The 15,081-nt window shown below is 52.9% G+C and overlaps 1 protein-coding gene across 5 annotated transcripts in view; it reads right to left on the minus strand.

The window, feature by feature from the left end:
- Positions 1–8,337, minus strand: part of KCNA2 (potassium voltage-gated channel subfamily A member 2) — a 131,458-nt gene extending 123,121 nt beyond the window's left edge. The window contains exons 1-2 of one of the 5 annotated variants that reach the window (XR_013776861.1): positions 7,142–7,493; positions 2,380–6,493 (exon numbers count right to left, since the gene is read on the minus strand). Coding sequence is in view for 4 of the 5 variants with exons in the window: in XM_079327159.1 (XP_079183285.1) it covers positions 3,754–5,253 (1,500 nt within the window). In the remaining variant the exon portion in view is untranslated. Of the gene's footprint in view, positions 1–1,881; positions 6,494–6,733; positions 6,844–6,900; positions 7,116–7,141; positions 7,494–8,268 lie in introns of those variants that run through there. The other 4 variants (XM_079327159.1, XM_079327157.1, XM_079327158.1 and 1 more) reach the window with 4 other exon arrangements.
- Positions 8,338–15,081: the final 6,744 nt, after the last annotated feature.

Here is a 15,081-nt window from a genome sequence, read left to right on the forward strand (position 1 = left end):
CATCCTCAGCCTGAGACACTTTGCAGCTCATTTTTACACCTTTCAGAGTCAGGGGGAGATTGGGATGCTCAGCATCTCCACAGAAACAGGCCCAGACTCTCTCAAACCACATTCCTTAAGAAAAATTTTTAAAAAAAGAAAAAAATATCACAGTCTCCTCCTGAAAAACTGGTTCAAGATCACATCAGTGAGTCAGAAGCAAAGCTAGAAATAGCACTAGAGCTCCGACCTGCAGGCACAAATCCCATTAAAAGCTGTAGGGGAACCATTTCTCTGTGTGAGGCAGAAGTCTGGACCCTTCTGCTCTGTGTGGGCTCAGGGATCCTTCCCATCCATGGATCCTTCCCATCCACAGATCCTTCTCATCCATGGATCCTTCCCATCCATGGATCCTTCCCATCCACAGATCCTTCTCATCCATGGATCCTTCCTATCCATGGATCCTTCTCATCCCTGGATCCTTCTCATCCCTGAATCCTTCCTATCCACTGATCCTTCCCATCCACAGATCCTTCCCATCCATGGATCCTTCTCATTCCTGGATCCTTCCTATCCACAGATCCTTCCCATCCACAGATCCTTCTCATCCACTGATCCTTCCCATCCCTTGATCCTTCCCACCACAAATCCTTCCCATCCACTGATCCTTCCCATCCATGGATCCTTCTCATCACTGGATCCTTCCCACCACAGATCCTTCCCATCACAGATCCTTCCCACCCACACATCCCTCCCAGGCACAGATCCCTCCCAGCCTGAGCCCTCACTAACCCTTCCCACCCTGTTTCAAACACCCAGCACTGACCCTGGGTGTTTTCCTTGTGTCCCAAACAAGGCCAGCCCAGAGCTCTCCCACCAGGGCTCATTTTCCCCAGGAGCCTCTGCCAGGGTCAGTGCAGGAGGTTCAGGATCTGTCCTGGGCTGGCCCCTACCATGGGGACAGTACTCATCTCACATCAGTGACAACAGGAGCGTGGCCACTTGCTCTTCATCCCCATTTGTCCCTGATGTGTGACTGTGGAGCTTCCCAAGGTGTCCAGGACCCCCCAGCATGGACACTGGGTTTGGATGTTTGGATCAGGCTCGTGGATCCACTCCCCTCCTGCCTGGCCTTGCACAGGAACACTGTGTCCAAAACCCCACACTCCCAAAGGAAAACCTCACCTTCCTCCTCACCAAACCACCACAACAAACCCAGTGCTTTGGCCAAAGCACCTCCAAACCACCCCAAGCCCACAGGTTTTCAACAACCTGACACTTCACTGCCAGCATCCTCCAAAGCACCTGCAGCAAAACCACCAGCAAAACACCTCAAGCTGAGCAGGAATGGGATCAGCTAAGGGAACCCAGAGGATCCCGGCACATCAGGCAGCTCTGCTGTGTGAGCCCCTGTACCCACAGACCCACCATGAGCTGGACCCATGGAAATCGGCCAAGGGAATGAGAGCTGGGGACTCTGACCAGCCCTGTCCCATCCAACAGGATGAGCCTCAGAACCCAAGATTTATTGCTTTTGGTTGTGTTGGCTTTTCTGTGTGTGTGCATGAAGGGGATTCTGGGTCTCCCATTCCCAGGCTGCCACAGCAAAGTGGGAGTGCAGGATTCCCAAAACAACAAGATCCAATTAAAGACAGGCTGAGCACCCTGAACCCAGCACGTGGAGGCTGCTGATCCTCTGCCCTGTGCAAAGCAGGGACTGCCATGCACAAACCATGGAATTGATTATAGCCAGGCCTCAATCAACCAATCAATTAAATAAAACTGAGGAGTGATTCCACCTGGCCAGGTGGAGCCCCATCAGCAGTGGCTCCTGCTCTGGAGCAGCATTTGGAGCCTTTGCTGTGGATACTTTAGCACCTGTTGGGTTATTGGAGGAGCAGGGTCTGGCTGACCCCTCCCCAGGCTCCTTGTGCTCACCCTTCATGCAGTGTTCAGGGCTGATCATGTCCCAGTTCAGCCCAAATTCACCTGGCTCAACCCTGTTCCACAGCCCAGGGAGGCTTTGCTCAGCCACAACCTTGGCAGAGATTTTCCTCTGTCTCCCCTGACCTGGAAAAGGAACAGGGCACCTCTCCCTGAGGTTTGTCAGCAATGGGGAAAACACAAGCAAAACCCCATAGGGTGAGATTCCCCATGGATCAACAGCTCCAGCCATCCCCAAATAACACTAGGGACAAAGAGGAGACAGAAGCTCAGGCTCTCTGCACCTTTGGCCCCCTGCTCCTAAACACCCTGGAGGAAGGCAAAGAGGTGCCAGCTCTGATCCAGGACACCTCCATCACAAAGGAACAAACCCAGCCCTGAGAGGGTGGAAAAGGAGCTTTCCAGCCCCAAACACACCTTGCCCTGGTGCCCCCACGGGCTCCAGGAACAGGCCACCTGCTCCAGCCCATCCCAGCAGCCCTGAGCTGGGAAATCCTTGATACCCCAAGTGCTCTGTTTGCTGAGGATTCGGCCCTGTAGTCGCTCTCTAAATATCTATACACACACACACACTGGAATTCTGTGGGAATGGCTGAAAACTGCTGAACAAACAAGCCAGGAGAGCTGGAACCTGCTATTCCACCTGCTCCTCGTGCCCTCTCCCATCCACTGTGGATTCTGCTCCTGACACCACGATTAATGACTAATTACTCTCCCCATAATGAGCGCAGGTGTTTAACTTTCAGCTCACCTTCCCTGGCTTGCATTTGTCAGCTCCTGTGTCTGGATGCTCGGACACTCAGGCTCTGCCTTGTTATCTCTCAGACTTTGCATTGTTATCTATCCAACTGTTGTCAGCACACGCCTTCCCCATACGGTTTTTAACTATAATGGAGATTTTTTTAAATTCCCAGGAATCTCCTTCAAGCCACTGGAGAATCTATAAACACTATAAACATGAATACTGTATAGTCTACTAAGAAAATATATATTTGTGTGTGTATTAAATATTCAGACTCATGCAACAAATATCCATGCAGCTGTACTGTATTACCGGTTAAATTTCACTGCAGTATAAATATATTATAGGCCACAGCATAGTTGCTCCAGTTTTATATATAGATATAAAAAAAGATGCTTTTTCCAACTCATTTTCAATGTGTCAGTGGAGGTGTCTTTGGTGATCCTGGAAATATTGACGATGGAAGTGTCACCTAAATAAATAAATAAATTCCAAGCTCTTGATTTATTTACTCATCCCTCCCGATGCCTGGCATAGAAAATTTAAGACTTAACAAATAATGTGCCGTCACACTAATTATCCCTCCCCTGGGCCTCACACTGGCACACTGCAGTGGCTGAAACTATTGCAGCATGCAGCATTTTCAGTTATGAAACACGAGCTGGGCTCTGTGCTCGAGGCAGGAGCCTCCAGCAACCCGACCCCTCCAGGAAACTCTGCCTGACCTTTCCCTGCTGCTCCCTGTGTCACCCAGGACAGGGACCAGGGTTTGTGGCACCCCAGAGCTGCCCCTGCCATCCCCATCCCGCTGCTCCAAGTCCCCTCAGTACCTTTGGAAACCCACGAGCCTGGGGTGGGAGAAGGGCAATAGAAATGGTTTGGGGTTTGTTAGGGTTTGTTTGTTTTTTTTGCACAGACGCTTATTGGGTGTGGAAATCAAAGGTTAAAAGTCACTTACACAGCTATTGCTTCCCATGCAGAACCAAATATACACCGTAGAAAATACTGTATTAACTACAATGCAGAGCAGCACTCAATATCTGCAATTGTTCCACTTCAGCTTTAAATACAGGACTAGATTTTAGCGACTAGACATCGGTTAGCATTTTGGTGATATTCACATAGTTTGTGTTAGCTAGGGTGCAATTGGCTGTCTTCAAGTTCTCCTCCCTAAAATCCTCATTGCTATTGTTTACACCTTCCTGAATCTCCATATAATCAGACTTACTAATAGTAGAGGCACTTCTGCTTTTCTTTAGGTCAGGGGAAGAGGGGATCTTTGGGCAGCTGGTTACTTGCAAATACTGAGCCTGCTCCTCTCCCTCGGTCTCCCGGTGGTAGAAGTAATTGAAGTTAGACACTATGACGGGCACTGGTAAGGCAATGGTTAATACACCAGCGATGGCACACAAGGAACCCACTATTTTCCCCCCGATGGTCGTGGGGACCATGTCTCCGTATCCAACAGTCGTCATGGAAACCACAGCCCACCAGAAGGCATCGGGGATGCTCGGGAACTGGGACTCGCTCTCGTCGGCCTCGGCGAAGTAGACGGCGCTGGAGAAGAGGATGACGCCGATGAAGAGGAAGAAGATGAGCAAGCCCAGCTCCCTCATGCTGGCCTTGAGAGTCTGGCCCAGGATCTGCAGCCCCTTGGAGTGCCGGGAGAGCTTGAAGATCCTGAAGACCCGCACCAAGCGGATGACTCGGAGGATGGCCAAGGACATGGCCTGCTGGCCCTGCTGGCCGTCCTCTGGCTTTTCAGCCAGCTCTGTCCCTAAGGTGATGAAGTAGGGAATGATGGCTACGATGTCTATGATGTTCATGATGTTGGTAAAAAAACCAGCCTTGCTGGGGCAGGCGAAAAACCTCACCAAGAACTCGAAGGAGAACCAGATGATGCAAAGTGTCTCCACGATGAAGAAGGGGTCTGTGAAAGAAGTGGACTGCTGGTACCCCATGCTGCTGTTGGAGTAGGGGGGATGGCTCAGCCCGCTGCCGTGCATGTCTTCGTTCTCATCCCGAAAAATGGGCAACGTTTCCAGGCAAAAGCTGACGATGGAGATTAAAATCACCATGACAGAGACAATAGCTATAATCCTGGCAGGGCCTGAGCTCTCGGGGTACTCGAAGAGCAACCACACTTGTCTCTGAAACTCATTCTCAGGCAGCGGCCTCTCCTCTTCCTTGATGTAGCCTTCATCCTCCCTGAACATCTCCATGGCTTCCTCCCCCAGCTCGTAGAAGCGGATCTCTTCGGAGAAGATGTCCAAGGGCACGTTCACCGGCCGCCGCAACCTCCCCCCGGACTGGTAATAGTACAGGATGGCATCGAAGCTGGGTCTGTTCCGGTCAAAGAAATACTCGTTCCTCAGAGGGTCAAAATATCTCATCCTCTTTTTAGGATCCCCTAGCAAGGTCTCTGGAAACTGGGCGAGTGTCTTGAGCTGCGTCTCGAAGCGCAGCCCCGAGATGTTGATGACCACCCTCTCACAGCACTCATGGTCGGTCTCGGGGTTGTACGTGTCCTGTGGGTGACCGGGGAGAGCTGCAGCTTCATCTGCAGGATCTCCAGTGGCAACTGTCATATTGGGCTTTAAAAGAAATCCTTATGCTAAACTCTTCCCAGCGCCCGGCGGTGGGGTCGGGTTCAGGGCAGGGCTACTATCCTGCAGAAGGACAGGTACGTAGGTTTGGAAGAGTCTCATGAAAAGGCGAAGGGATGAGATAAAAAAAGAGGAGAATAAAAAAAAAAAAAAAAAAAAAGAAGAAGAAGAAGAAGAAAGAAAATCGCCCCTGCTGAGAAAGAGAGAGATGGAATAAAGTTGGGGGGAGGAGAGTAGATCCCTTCCTAGCACGTCTATTCCCTTCCTGGAGGGGTTAATTTGCCTTCCTTGGGACAGAGTTCAACAACTCCCATCTAAACCCCTTAGGTGGAACAGAGAAAACACCTGAGGAACCGTCACCTATTCGAAACCAGTGTGGAAAAACTGGCATTGGTAAACCAGAGCTTATTTTTTGGCTAAAAATAAAAATTCCAGTTAAAAAAAAATAAAGAGGGGGAAGGGAAGAGAAAGGAAGGGAAAAAAATAACCCCATTCAGCCCTGAAGTGGCGAGAGGACCCCGCGGGGTGCCAGACTCAGCTCATTTCCAGGCATGCAGCTAAGGGTTAATTAACATTTAACCGTGCGATCTCAGGCAATCTACCCTCCAGGAAAGCTCCGGCTCGGCTTTTAAGTTTAACACCTTCCCAATCCTCTTTCCCTGGTGACATGCTGCCCTCCCTGCCTGCAGCCCAGCTCTGCGGCTGCCGGAATGTGGAGCCGGCGGCTCCGGCTGCCCCGCGGACCAGCGCAGTCCCCCTCCTCGACCGCTGGTGTCCCGGCTCCTGTCATCCTCTGCAAACCACCATGGCACACAGAAAACAAATCACATTACCTGGAGAAGCCAAATCTTAGTGTCTCTTAGTAACACCGATTATCTGACCCCTGGGGAAATCCTAGAGAGAAATACAGGTTTCCAAGATCCCCATAATTTCCTCTCTCTTCAAAGTTAAAAATTATGGTGAGTCATCGTAGAAAAAGGAGAAGGGACATAAGAGGGGTTAGATTCCCAGATGGTGGAAGTCAGGTCTTGTAATGGTTTGGACTGGAGAGAGAGAGAAAGAGAGACAGAGAGACAGAGAGACAGAGTCTTCCCGGGAGCTGTTGCAGATCTGCACTTCAGGGCAGATGAGCGTCTGTCTGATGCCTTCGGTACGACGGTGAAAAGCTGCTAAGCTCAGCAAAACCCGATGTCCCCAGTGTCCTCGGGAGGTGTGGCATCGCCTGGAAAAAACACCGAGAAGGTAGCGAGCTCTGGGGGTTCGCAGGGAGCATCCGCAAAGCCGCGGCTCCTCGGGGCTGCCGCTCTCCCCAGCCCGCACTGCAACACGGGCAGAGCGGGGCGACAGCGGAAAACAGCAGAGCCCCGTGTCCCTGCCAGGCGGAGCAAGGGAGGGGAACCACGCAGCCCCCCCGGCAGCCGGGGCTCTGCAAAGCCAGCGGCCGGCGGTCGGTGTCACCCACCGGGCGCAGCAGCCACGGCCTCTGCGCGGCGTCCCCCGGTGACTCAGGAGGCTCCGGCTCCATCCCGTGCCCCCGCCAAGGTGCCCCGCTGATGGCTCCGAGCACCCACGAGCACCTGCACCCACCCTCCTCATCCTCCCGAGAGCCAACCCCCCCCGCCGACCCACCCCCGGGGGAGTGCGACTCCGGTGGGTGAAATCTCCGGTGGGGATGTTGAGGCTCATGTCCCCGGTGGGCGCCGGCTCCTCAGCATCCCTGCTCCCGACGAGCGCTGCCTCGGGTCATCCTGCAGTGCCTCGCACCGTGGAGATGCTCAGCCCCGAGACGGCCAACCAACCTCTCATTTTTTGCCGGTTTTTTTTTTTTTTTTTTTTTCCCCCTCCCAAATGAAATAAAAACCCCTCTAACCTCCCTTCTTCAGCTCCAACTCGACTTGTCTACTTTGAGCCAGGATTACAGAACCGGGCAGGGGAGGCAGGTGGAAAATAACCCCGCGGTCCCAATCTCCTCGGCAAAGATTTCAGCCATCTCCAGGCCATTTATGCCTGTTGGTTCCTCTCTTCATCCCCCGAGGTGCAGATATTGCCGCAGATCCCTCTTTTCTTGGAAATTTCCCTTTTCCGTGCAACCCTCCTCTCCCTTCTCCTTATGCACTAGAAAAAATAGTACAACCCTGACGAGGCTTGCAGCATTCAACCGCTTCTCTTAACCCTTTTCTGCCAGGCCCAGAGGAGAGGAGGTCGCATTTGTCCCAGTTTTTATCCTTTTCCTGCATTTTCTCCCCACCACTCGCTCCCCAGCCACTCGCCGAGGAGTTCAGCTGGATTTGACCTTCCCTGGCTCCTCCGACCATCACTCCAGAACACCACAAACAACATTTTCCAGCTGCTGCAGGAAAGATCTGGCAGTCACGAATCCCCATCTCACCAAAGATCAACCAACCTTCCAATGTTTTATTTATTTCTTAAATAAACACGCCGTTTTCCTCCTGCTCCTAAACTCCTCCCTTTTCTCCCTTCCCCAAACACCCCAGATTTGTTTAACGGCGCAGAAATTTACTTTGTTTTTATTTAGCATGTTGATTTTTATTTGGCATGGGCTCTGGGTTTCTTCCTCCGGCTCCAAACCCAAGCTCTGGTGCTCGGTGCTTGCCGGAGAGGATTTCGGCATCATCTCGTTTGACATCACCCATCCCAGCGCTGTTTCTCCTACTTTCTCCCCATCGCTGCTTTATTGGCAAACAACCTCCGCTCCCCCTCAAGCATCTTTAGGGTTAATTCATGCAAATTTGGGGGCTGGAGCGCGGGGGGGATGGAGGAGGTGAAGATTTGCCGAAAGCCCCTCAGTTTGTTGCCTGCCCGCACTGGGCACTGCAGGCGGGAGTCACACGATTTGGGGTCGTGTTCGCGACTCAAGCACGAGTCCCTCGCTTTGCACCGCTGCTGGCCAGGCTGTGTTTGAGCAGGGGAGCAGCGGGAAGAGGGGGAAGGATGCAGGGATGGGGTGTGGGGGGAGAGAAAAAGGCACCAACTTACACTGGGCTCTGCAGTCAGGCATGCGGAGAATGCACAAGCAGCTGCTCTGCTCCCGCCGCTGCCGGCACCTCTCACCTCCAGCCCCCCAAACTCGTACCCCGGAGTCAACCCCCGAAGGCAGCTCAGCTTCTCCATGAATATTCACAAGATTAATATGAGCGTCTTTTCCATCCCCCCCTCTCCGCTCCCCCCGCACCCCTCCTCCCGAGCAGGAGACCTAGATTTCAACCACTGGGAAATGATCACATCCCTGGATACGCGGTGCTGCTTTGCCATGCGGCTCCCATCCATCCCATGATCTCGGTGACAGCCTGGATCTGCTCGGGGAGATCGGGGCGTGGAGAAGCAGCAGCTCCGGGAAGGAGATGGGGCAGGGTTGGACCAGCAGGGGCTGCCCTTGGCTGGGCTGGGGATGGGAGATGCATTATTTTATATCACTTTATTGAAGTCTCTTCAGGAGGAGGCTTCTCCCATCCCAAGGGAAGAATATGTGAGACCTGTGGGTCAATCCCTGCCTTCAGGCACGAGGTTTGCCATCATCCCATGGCCCCACAAGCAGCACCAAGGAAGCAACAAGTCCCACAAGACTCCTGGCACCCAAAGCACAATTGCTGGAGAGTAGATGGGAAATATTTCTATTCCCATATACAGCAGTCAGGAATTGGCAGTGCTGGCAGCAATCTCTGCAGGGACACCCTGAGGTGGGATGGAGGGCCTGGAACACCCTGAATACCTGAGAAAATCAGGGGAGTGTGGGGTCATGGCAGGGATAAATCACAGGATTTTGGGTCCCCAAGGTGCCTGGAGCAGGGGGTGGCCCAAACAGAGAGTGGGTGCAGCACTGGGGATGTGGTTGCCCAACAGTCCCCTTCACCTTGAAACAAAAATTGGAATTTTGCTTCAAAAATTGTATGTTTGTTCCCAGAAATACAGATGCCCAGCCAGATCCCAATATTGAAAATCGATGTGTAACCCTACAAAAGAACTGGGAATCCCTCATGACCAGCCCTTGCACTATGGGTTTTCCTTCCCACACCCATCCAGATGGGCAGCAGGCCACTCTGGCCGAGGGATTTTAGTGTCAGCTGCACCATTTCAGCCTCTTCTGGATCTGCCAAGGTGGGCTGAATGCAGCAAACGATTTGCCCAAGGCTGATCTTATGCAATATGTAGAAACTGAGGCTGGGATGCAACAATTCAAGTAGAGCTGAATTTCCAACGTGCTCCTCCTGCTGCCTCCTTGTGAAGGTTCTGCAAACCCAGGGGGATTTGTCATGCAAACAGCACCAGCTCCCTGCAAAGAGCCAAACTCCTGTCTGCAGCAAAGCAGGGGAATCTCTGTGAATTGAGTGACGCTCTCTGCTGATTTACTATCCTAATTGTGAGCTATTATTATCACCTGTGTGTCTGCAGCCTCCTCCCTCACGCTGACAGCTCCAGACGGATCCCAAAGAGCTGAGCTCTGCACCCACTTGCCTGTTCCACCAGCATTTAACAAGATGATGCCTCTGCTCAGGATTGTTATTAAATAATAATTTCCTCCTGAATTATTTCTCTTATCTCAATGGATTTTATAGACACCCAAACTGGAATTCTCCTGCGTGTGTGGTGCTGGGAAAAGCACTTGGTGGGAGGATGTTCCAGGAACCAGGTGCTCATGTGTGCAGAGTGATACCTCCTTGTTTCTTTTTCTTTTTTTCCCATTTTTTTCTATTCCTAGGGATGCTCCCAAGGGCTGTTCTGACCCTCTGTTTGTGGCTTTGCAGACATCCATCATACAAATAGCAGAAGATATGCTTTCCCCCTCTTTTTCCCCCATATCCTGCTGGCTGTGGGTCTGGGACACGCTGTGTGGTGCTGTGGGGAGGGATGGAAGCCACAGGGCAGGGCTATCCCCAGGCTTGGCCTCATCCAGAGCAGCTGAACTCAACTCCCAAGGTCACTGGAAAGCCCAATCCACAGCCAACCCCACTGCTTAGGGCACCCAGGGTGGGAACCTGCAAATGCCAAGCCAGGGGAGGGGTGGGACAAGCTCTGCAGAGAGGACAGAGCCTGTGCCACCACCTTCACACCTGCACAGCCTCAGACAGTGGCAACTCTCTGGGGTCCCTCCTGACCCCATCCCACCTCCTGCAAAGCCAGAGGGGCTTTGAGGGCTGGAGCAAAAGCCACCAGCCACTCTGGGATGGAGATCCAAGCTGGACCAAACCCAGCAGAGGGGCTGGACAGGGCAGAGCACTGAGCCCCATCCCCATCTGAGGCACAGTTTTCCAGCTGGAGGTGTTGACATAACTGGGCCTTGTGTCATTCTAGGAGCTGTGAAAGCTGCAAGTGAGTTCCCAGGACTGTGATTCACCCTCCAGGGAAAGCATCCGACCTCCCACCCGCTGCTGACGTCAGGGGATGGAGCTCCTGGACCCTCAGCACCTCCTCACCCCCCTGGCTGGGTGCTGGCAGGAGGAGGGGATGCCAGGAGGCTTCTAAAAATGAACAGAGCCTGGGAACATGGTGACACAGAGCCACGGAGCAGCTCTGCTCTGCCACGGCAGGTGCTGCTGGAGAATCCCAAAATATCGTGGGGAGAAGGTCAGAGAGGCTTCCCCATCCTGGGAGATGGGGGAAAGATCAGGGAATTGTTTGGGGTGATGTGGGGAAGGAGGAGCAGAGCAAAAAGAGAGGCTGGGAAGGGCTCCTTGTCCCTGGGAGAACCTCTGGGACCCCAGGAGAACCTCTGGATCCTGGGAGGAGCTGCTAAACCCTGGGAGGATCTCCTAAACCCTGGGAGGATCTCCTAAACCCTGGGATGATCTCCTAAACCCTGTGAGGATCTCCTAAACCCTGGGAGGATCTCCTAAACCTTGGAACAATCTCCTGGTTGCTGCAGAGATCTCTTGGTCCCTGGGAGACCCTCCTGGGTCCTCTCTGGTTCTCCTGTTCCCTGGAAAGGCACAACTGCTGAAGGGAAAACAGCAAAAATCACCTCTCTGCAAAGTTAACCTTAAACAACTCCCTCTGAAATTCTCCAAGATGTTTTTCGTAATAAAATATCCAGTTCTTTTAAAACCAGCTCCTTTGAGCTCCATTCTGAATTCACTTTTGCCCAGGGTGGCTGAGTTGCCACTTTGCCTCCAAAGATGCTCCACCAGCCTGGGGGGTTGGTCTGGAGAGGAGTTGGGCACCAGTTGTTGAAACAGAAAAAAATGTATCTGAACCAAAAGAAGGCAGAGAAGGTCAGTCCTCTGTGAGTGTGAGTGTTTCCTGATGGGCCTGGGCTGGTGTGGAGTGGGCACTGGCTCTGGAGGGTGTCTCCCACCTGGGCTGCTCCTGCCACTCCAGCTAAAGGCTCTCCAGGCCTCTTGGCTCCACAAATTCAGGGAGGGAAAAGGAATCAGGAGCCTCCTTCAGCCAAGGGTGAGGACCCCCAGCTCTGGAAGGAGTTCACATCACCCTGAGAGACCCCCCCAGCATCCCTGGGGCTGGGGCTTTACTGCATGTGTCATCTGAGCTGGTCTGGGCCACCACCTCCCCACCAAGGGGACCCATCCACATCCCTCTGTCCCCCCAGCCCTCCTGTTCCAAAGGGACCAAGAACAGAGTGGCTCCAGGGCTCCAAAAGTGCCCAACCCTTAGCCCATGATGCCAATTAAACACCTGCTTTGGCAAACCAGGGCTGGCTGTGGCACCCCAAGAAGGGCTGCTGATGAATATCTTGATTTCTTCATCCTCAAGTCTGGACCAGCCCATGCCCATCTCCCTCCTCCTCCAGTTCTGGGGGCTTTTCTCAGCTCTAGGGGTCAGTGCTCACTGAGGAACAGGGGAATGAGCCAAAAGCTGAACCCTTCTGGCTGTTGAGATTAGACTGAGAGGAAATAGAAGAGACCTGCAGGGGAGATGATGCTGCTGGAAATGGCCAAAAGCTCAGCTGGAGAGTCTGCAGACAGATTTCCTTTGCCTGGGGGGGCTGTAGGTGGCCTCAGGGTCCCCTCTGCACTGGACACAGCTGGGCACAGCTCCCTGCAGCCTTCAGCCCTGGGACTGGCTGCCCATGCAGCTGGTGGGGGTGGGAACATCTCCTTCTCAGCACAGATGGGATGAGCAGCTGATTTTAGAGCCTGTGGGTCTCAGCCTGAGTGTCTGCTGGTGCTGGGAGGGGACCAAGAGCTGCTGGGGTCAGACCTGAGCCACAGAGTGGGGTGAGATGTTCCCATCACCCCAAACGTTCATCCCTCCCCAGGGAGCTGCAGGGCTGCAAAAAAAGCAGGAGGAGAAGTGGTTTGAGAGGATGACTTCCCTCTTCTCTTCCTCCCACACAGAGCTGCCTGCAGGGAGGAGAGGCCAAGGGCTGAGGCTGGGAGTGCCTTCCCCAGGGCCTGGGCATGGTGGCACTGTGGGAATGGTGGCAGGGAATGCACTGGGATCCATTGGGAATGAACTGGGATTGATGGGGATGCACTGGGATCCATGGGGAATGAACTGGGATTAATGGGGATGCACTGGGATCCATAGGGATGAACTGGGATTGATGGGGATGCACTGGGATCCATGGGGATGCACTGGGATCCATGGGGAATGAACTGGGATTAATGGGGGATGCACTGGGATCCATGGGGATGCACTGGGATCCATGGGGATGAACTGGGATCCATGTGGGATGAACTGGGATTATTGGGAATGAACTGAGATTAATGGGGGATGGACTGGGATCCATGGGGGTGCACTGGGATCCAATAGTATGAACTGGGATCCATGGGGGATGAACTGGGATCCATGGGGGATGCACTGGGATCCATTGGGAATGAACTGGGATTATTGGGAATGCCACTCACACGCAGCATCCTCTTCCCCATCATCCCTCTGCTGTATTTACTATTTCTTCATCTCCCACCCCCTCTTTTGGGAAGAGACAGACTTCCCTGTTTCCATGGTAACACTCCCCCTCTCCCCTCATTTCTTCAAAGAGGTTTTCATCCCTTTCTTTCAAAAATAGCTATTTTTAGCCACGGCTTCCCCTTCTCCCCCTCCCCACACTCTGCTTCCAGCTCACGTTTTCCCTGCCAAGCAGAACCCACCAGGTGTCCCTGAGCTGTGGAATCACCCCAAGAGCAGCTCAGATCCACAGTCCAGATCTTGAGGGCTCCCTGATTTGTGCTCAGACCCTCTGGGGCTGTTGGTATGTCAAAAAGTGCTCAAGGTCCTGGGAGCATCCAAAATCCCTTCACTCCATGGAATACCTGTCCCTGCAGCACTCCCAGTGATTCCACAGCCCTGGGAAGCCAGAGGAATAATTCCTTTCTTGCCATAAGGATAAATCAAGAGGTGACTCTAACACGGAGCAGGAAATAAAGTCTCTTCCACCCTTCCCAAACACAACCAGGGCAGAAACACAAACCAAATCCTGGATCAGGGCTGCCTGTGGACCTGCCTGGTGAAGTGAGGGGCTGAAAATGCAGGACTGGGAGAACAAAATCAAGAATCTCTCAATAAATTGAATAACAACAAATGGCCTGGACAAGGTGCTGTTAAGTAAAGGAGAACTCCACAGGGGAAATGATAATTTTAGCATTCCTATGGATAAATATGAGAGCAGAGTGGTGGATAAACATCCATGGTAGAAGGATGGAATAGAAAGGAAAATCCTTTGGATACCACTACCCACTCAAAAGGCAGGAAGTGAAATATCTGAGACAAGGGCTCCTTACAAAATGTGGTTTGAGGAGCAGGGAAATACCTGTAGGAACAGACCTGTAGGAAAAATACCTGCAGCATCCTGGAAAAGTCACACTTGGAAGATCCAGATGCTCTGGCTCGGAAAGAGGGACAGGACACAGGTCATTAAAATCCTGCATGGTGCTGAGGTGCTGAGCAGGGAATGATGAATGGATATTTATCCATCATGCAGGGAGCAAATGGCTCCCAGGGAGATTGCCAGGCAGGAAATTTCAAGGCAGGGAGGGAAGGATTTACAGCACAGCTCTGTCCCTGTGCAGGGATGTGCTGCTGGAGCTGCCACAGCCACCAGTCCTCCCAGTACCACAAACACACAAAGAGGAAGAAAAAGCTCAGAAAGGAAAGGAAACTGTAGGAAACACTGTAAGAAACAGTGACAGTTGTCCTGTTACACTCAAGGAAGCAAAAGAAGACAAATCCATTATTTATTTTCTTTATGAGGTAGCCAGATGCCAGGGGATGCCTGAAGCAGGAGCTGAAAGGCAGCAGAGACCATCCTGAGCACAGCCAGGCTCCTCCAGAGCCTCATTCCAGCTGAATTTCTCTGTGATGAAGCCCAGCAGCACCAGGGGTGGCTCTGAGAACCCAGTCCTGTGGGACTGCCTTGGGGCCATTTACCCCTTAAAACCTCTGGACATGCAGCAGGAAACACCCACCTGGAACCCCACTGTGCCCCCCAGCCTCTCTATCCCCTCTTTCCCTCCAAAATCTGGAGGTACAGCCAGGCTCTGGGCAGAGGGGCTGCTGGCACTGACCATGCCCTGCTCCTTTGCAGCTCCATGTCCTGCACACTCTGATCCCCCCAGGAACGGGCTGGGAACCCTGCAAAGCCCACAAGGCTGGGGGGGACTCCAGCCAAGGTTCCTCCTGGACTGGGTGCCAGGCCTGTCCTTCCTAATTGGGCCTGGTTTTGGCTGGTGCCATTCATCCCCCATCTGCACCTCAGGGTTTGCCACACCCTGCTTTTCCCAGATGTTCAAGCAGCTCCCAGGTAACCACATCTCTTGGGTTGCAATGCAAGATGTGATCAGAAATGTGAATTCTGTCCCCAGCTGCTGCAGTCGAGTGGGGCAGTGACCCTGATCT

The sequence above is a fragment of the Erithacus rubecula genome, assembly GCF_903797595.1.
Source record: "Erithacus rubecula genome assembly, chromosome: 26".
Lineage (NCBI taxonomy): Eukaryota > Metazoa > Chordata > Aves > Passeriformes > Muscicapidae > Erithacus > Erithacus rubecula.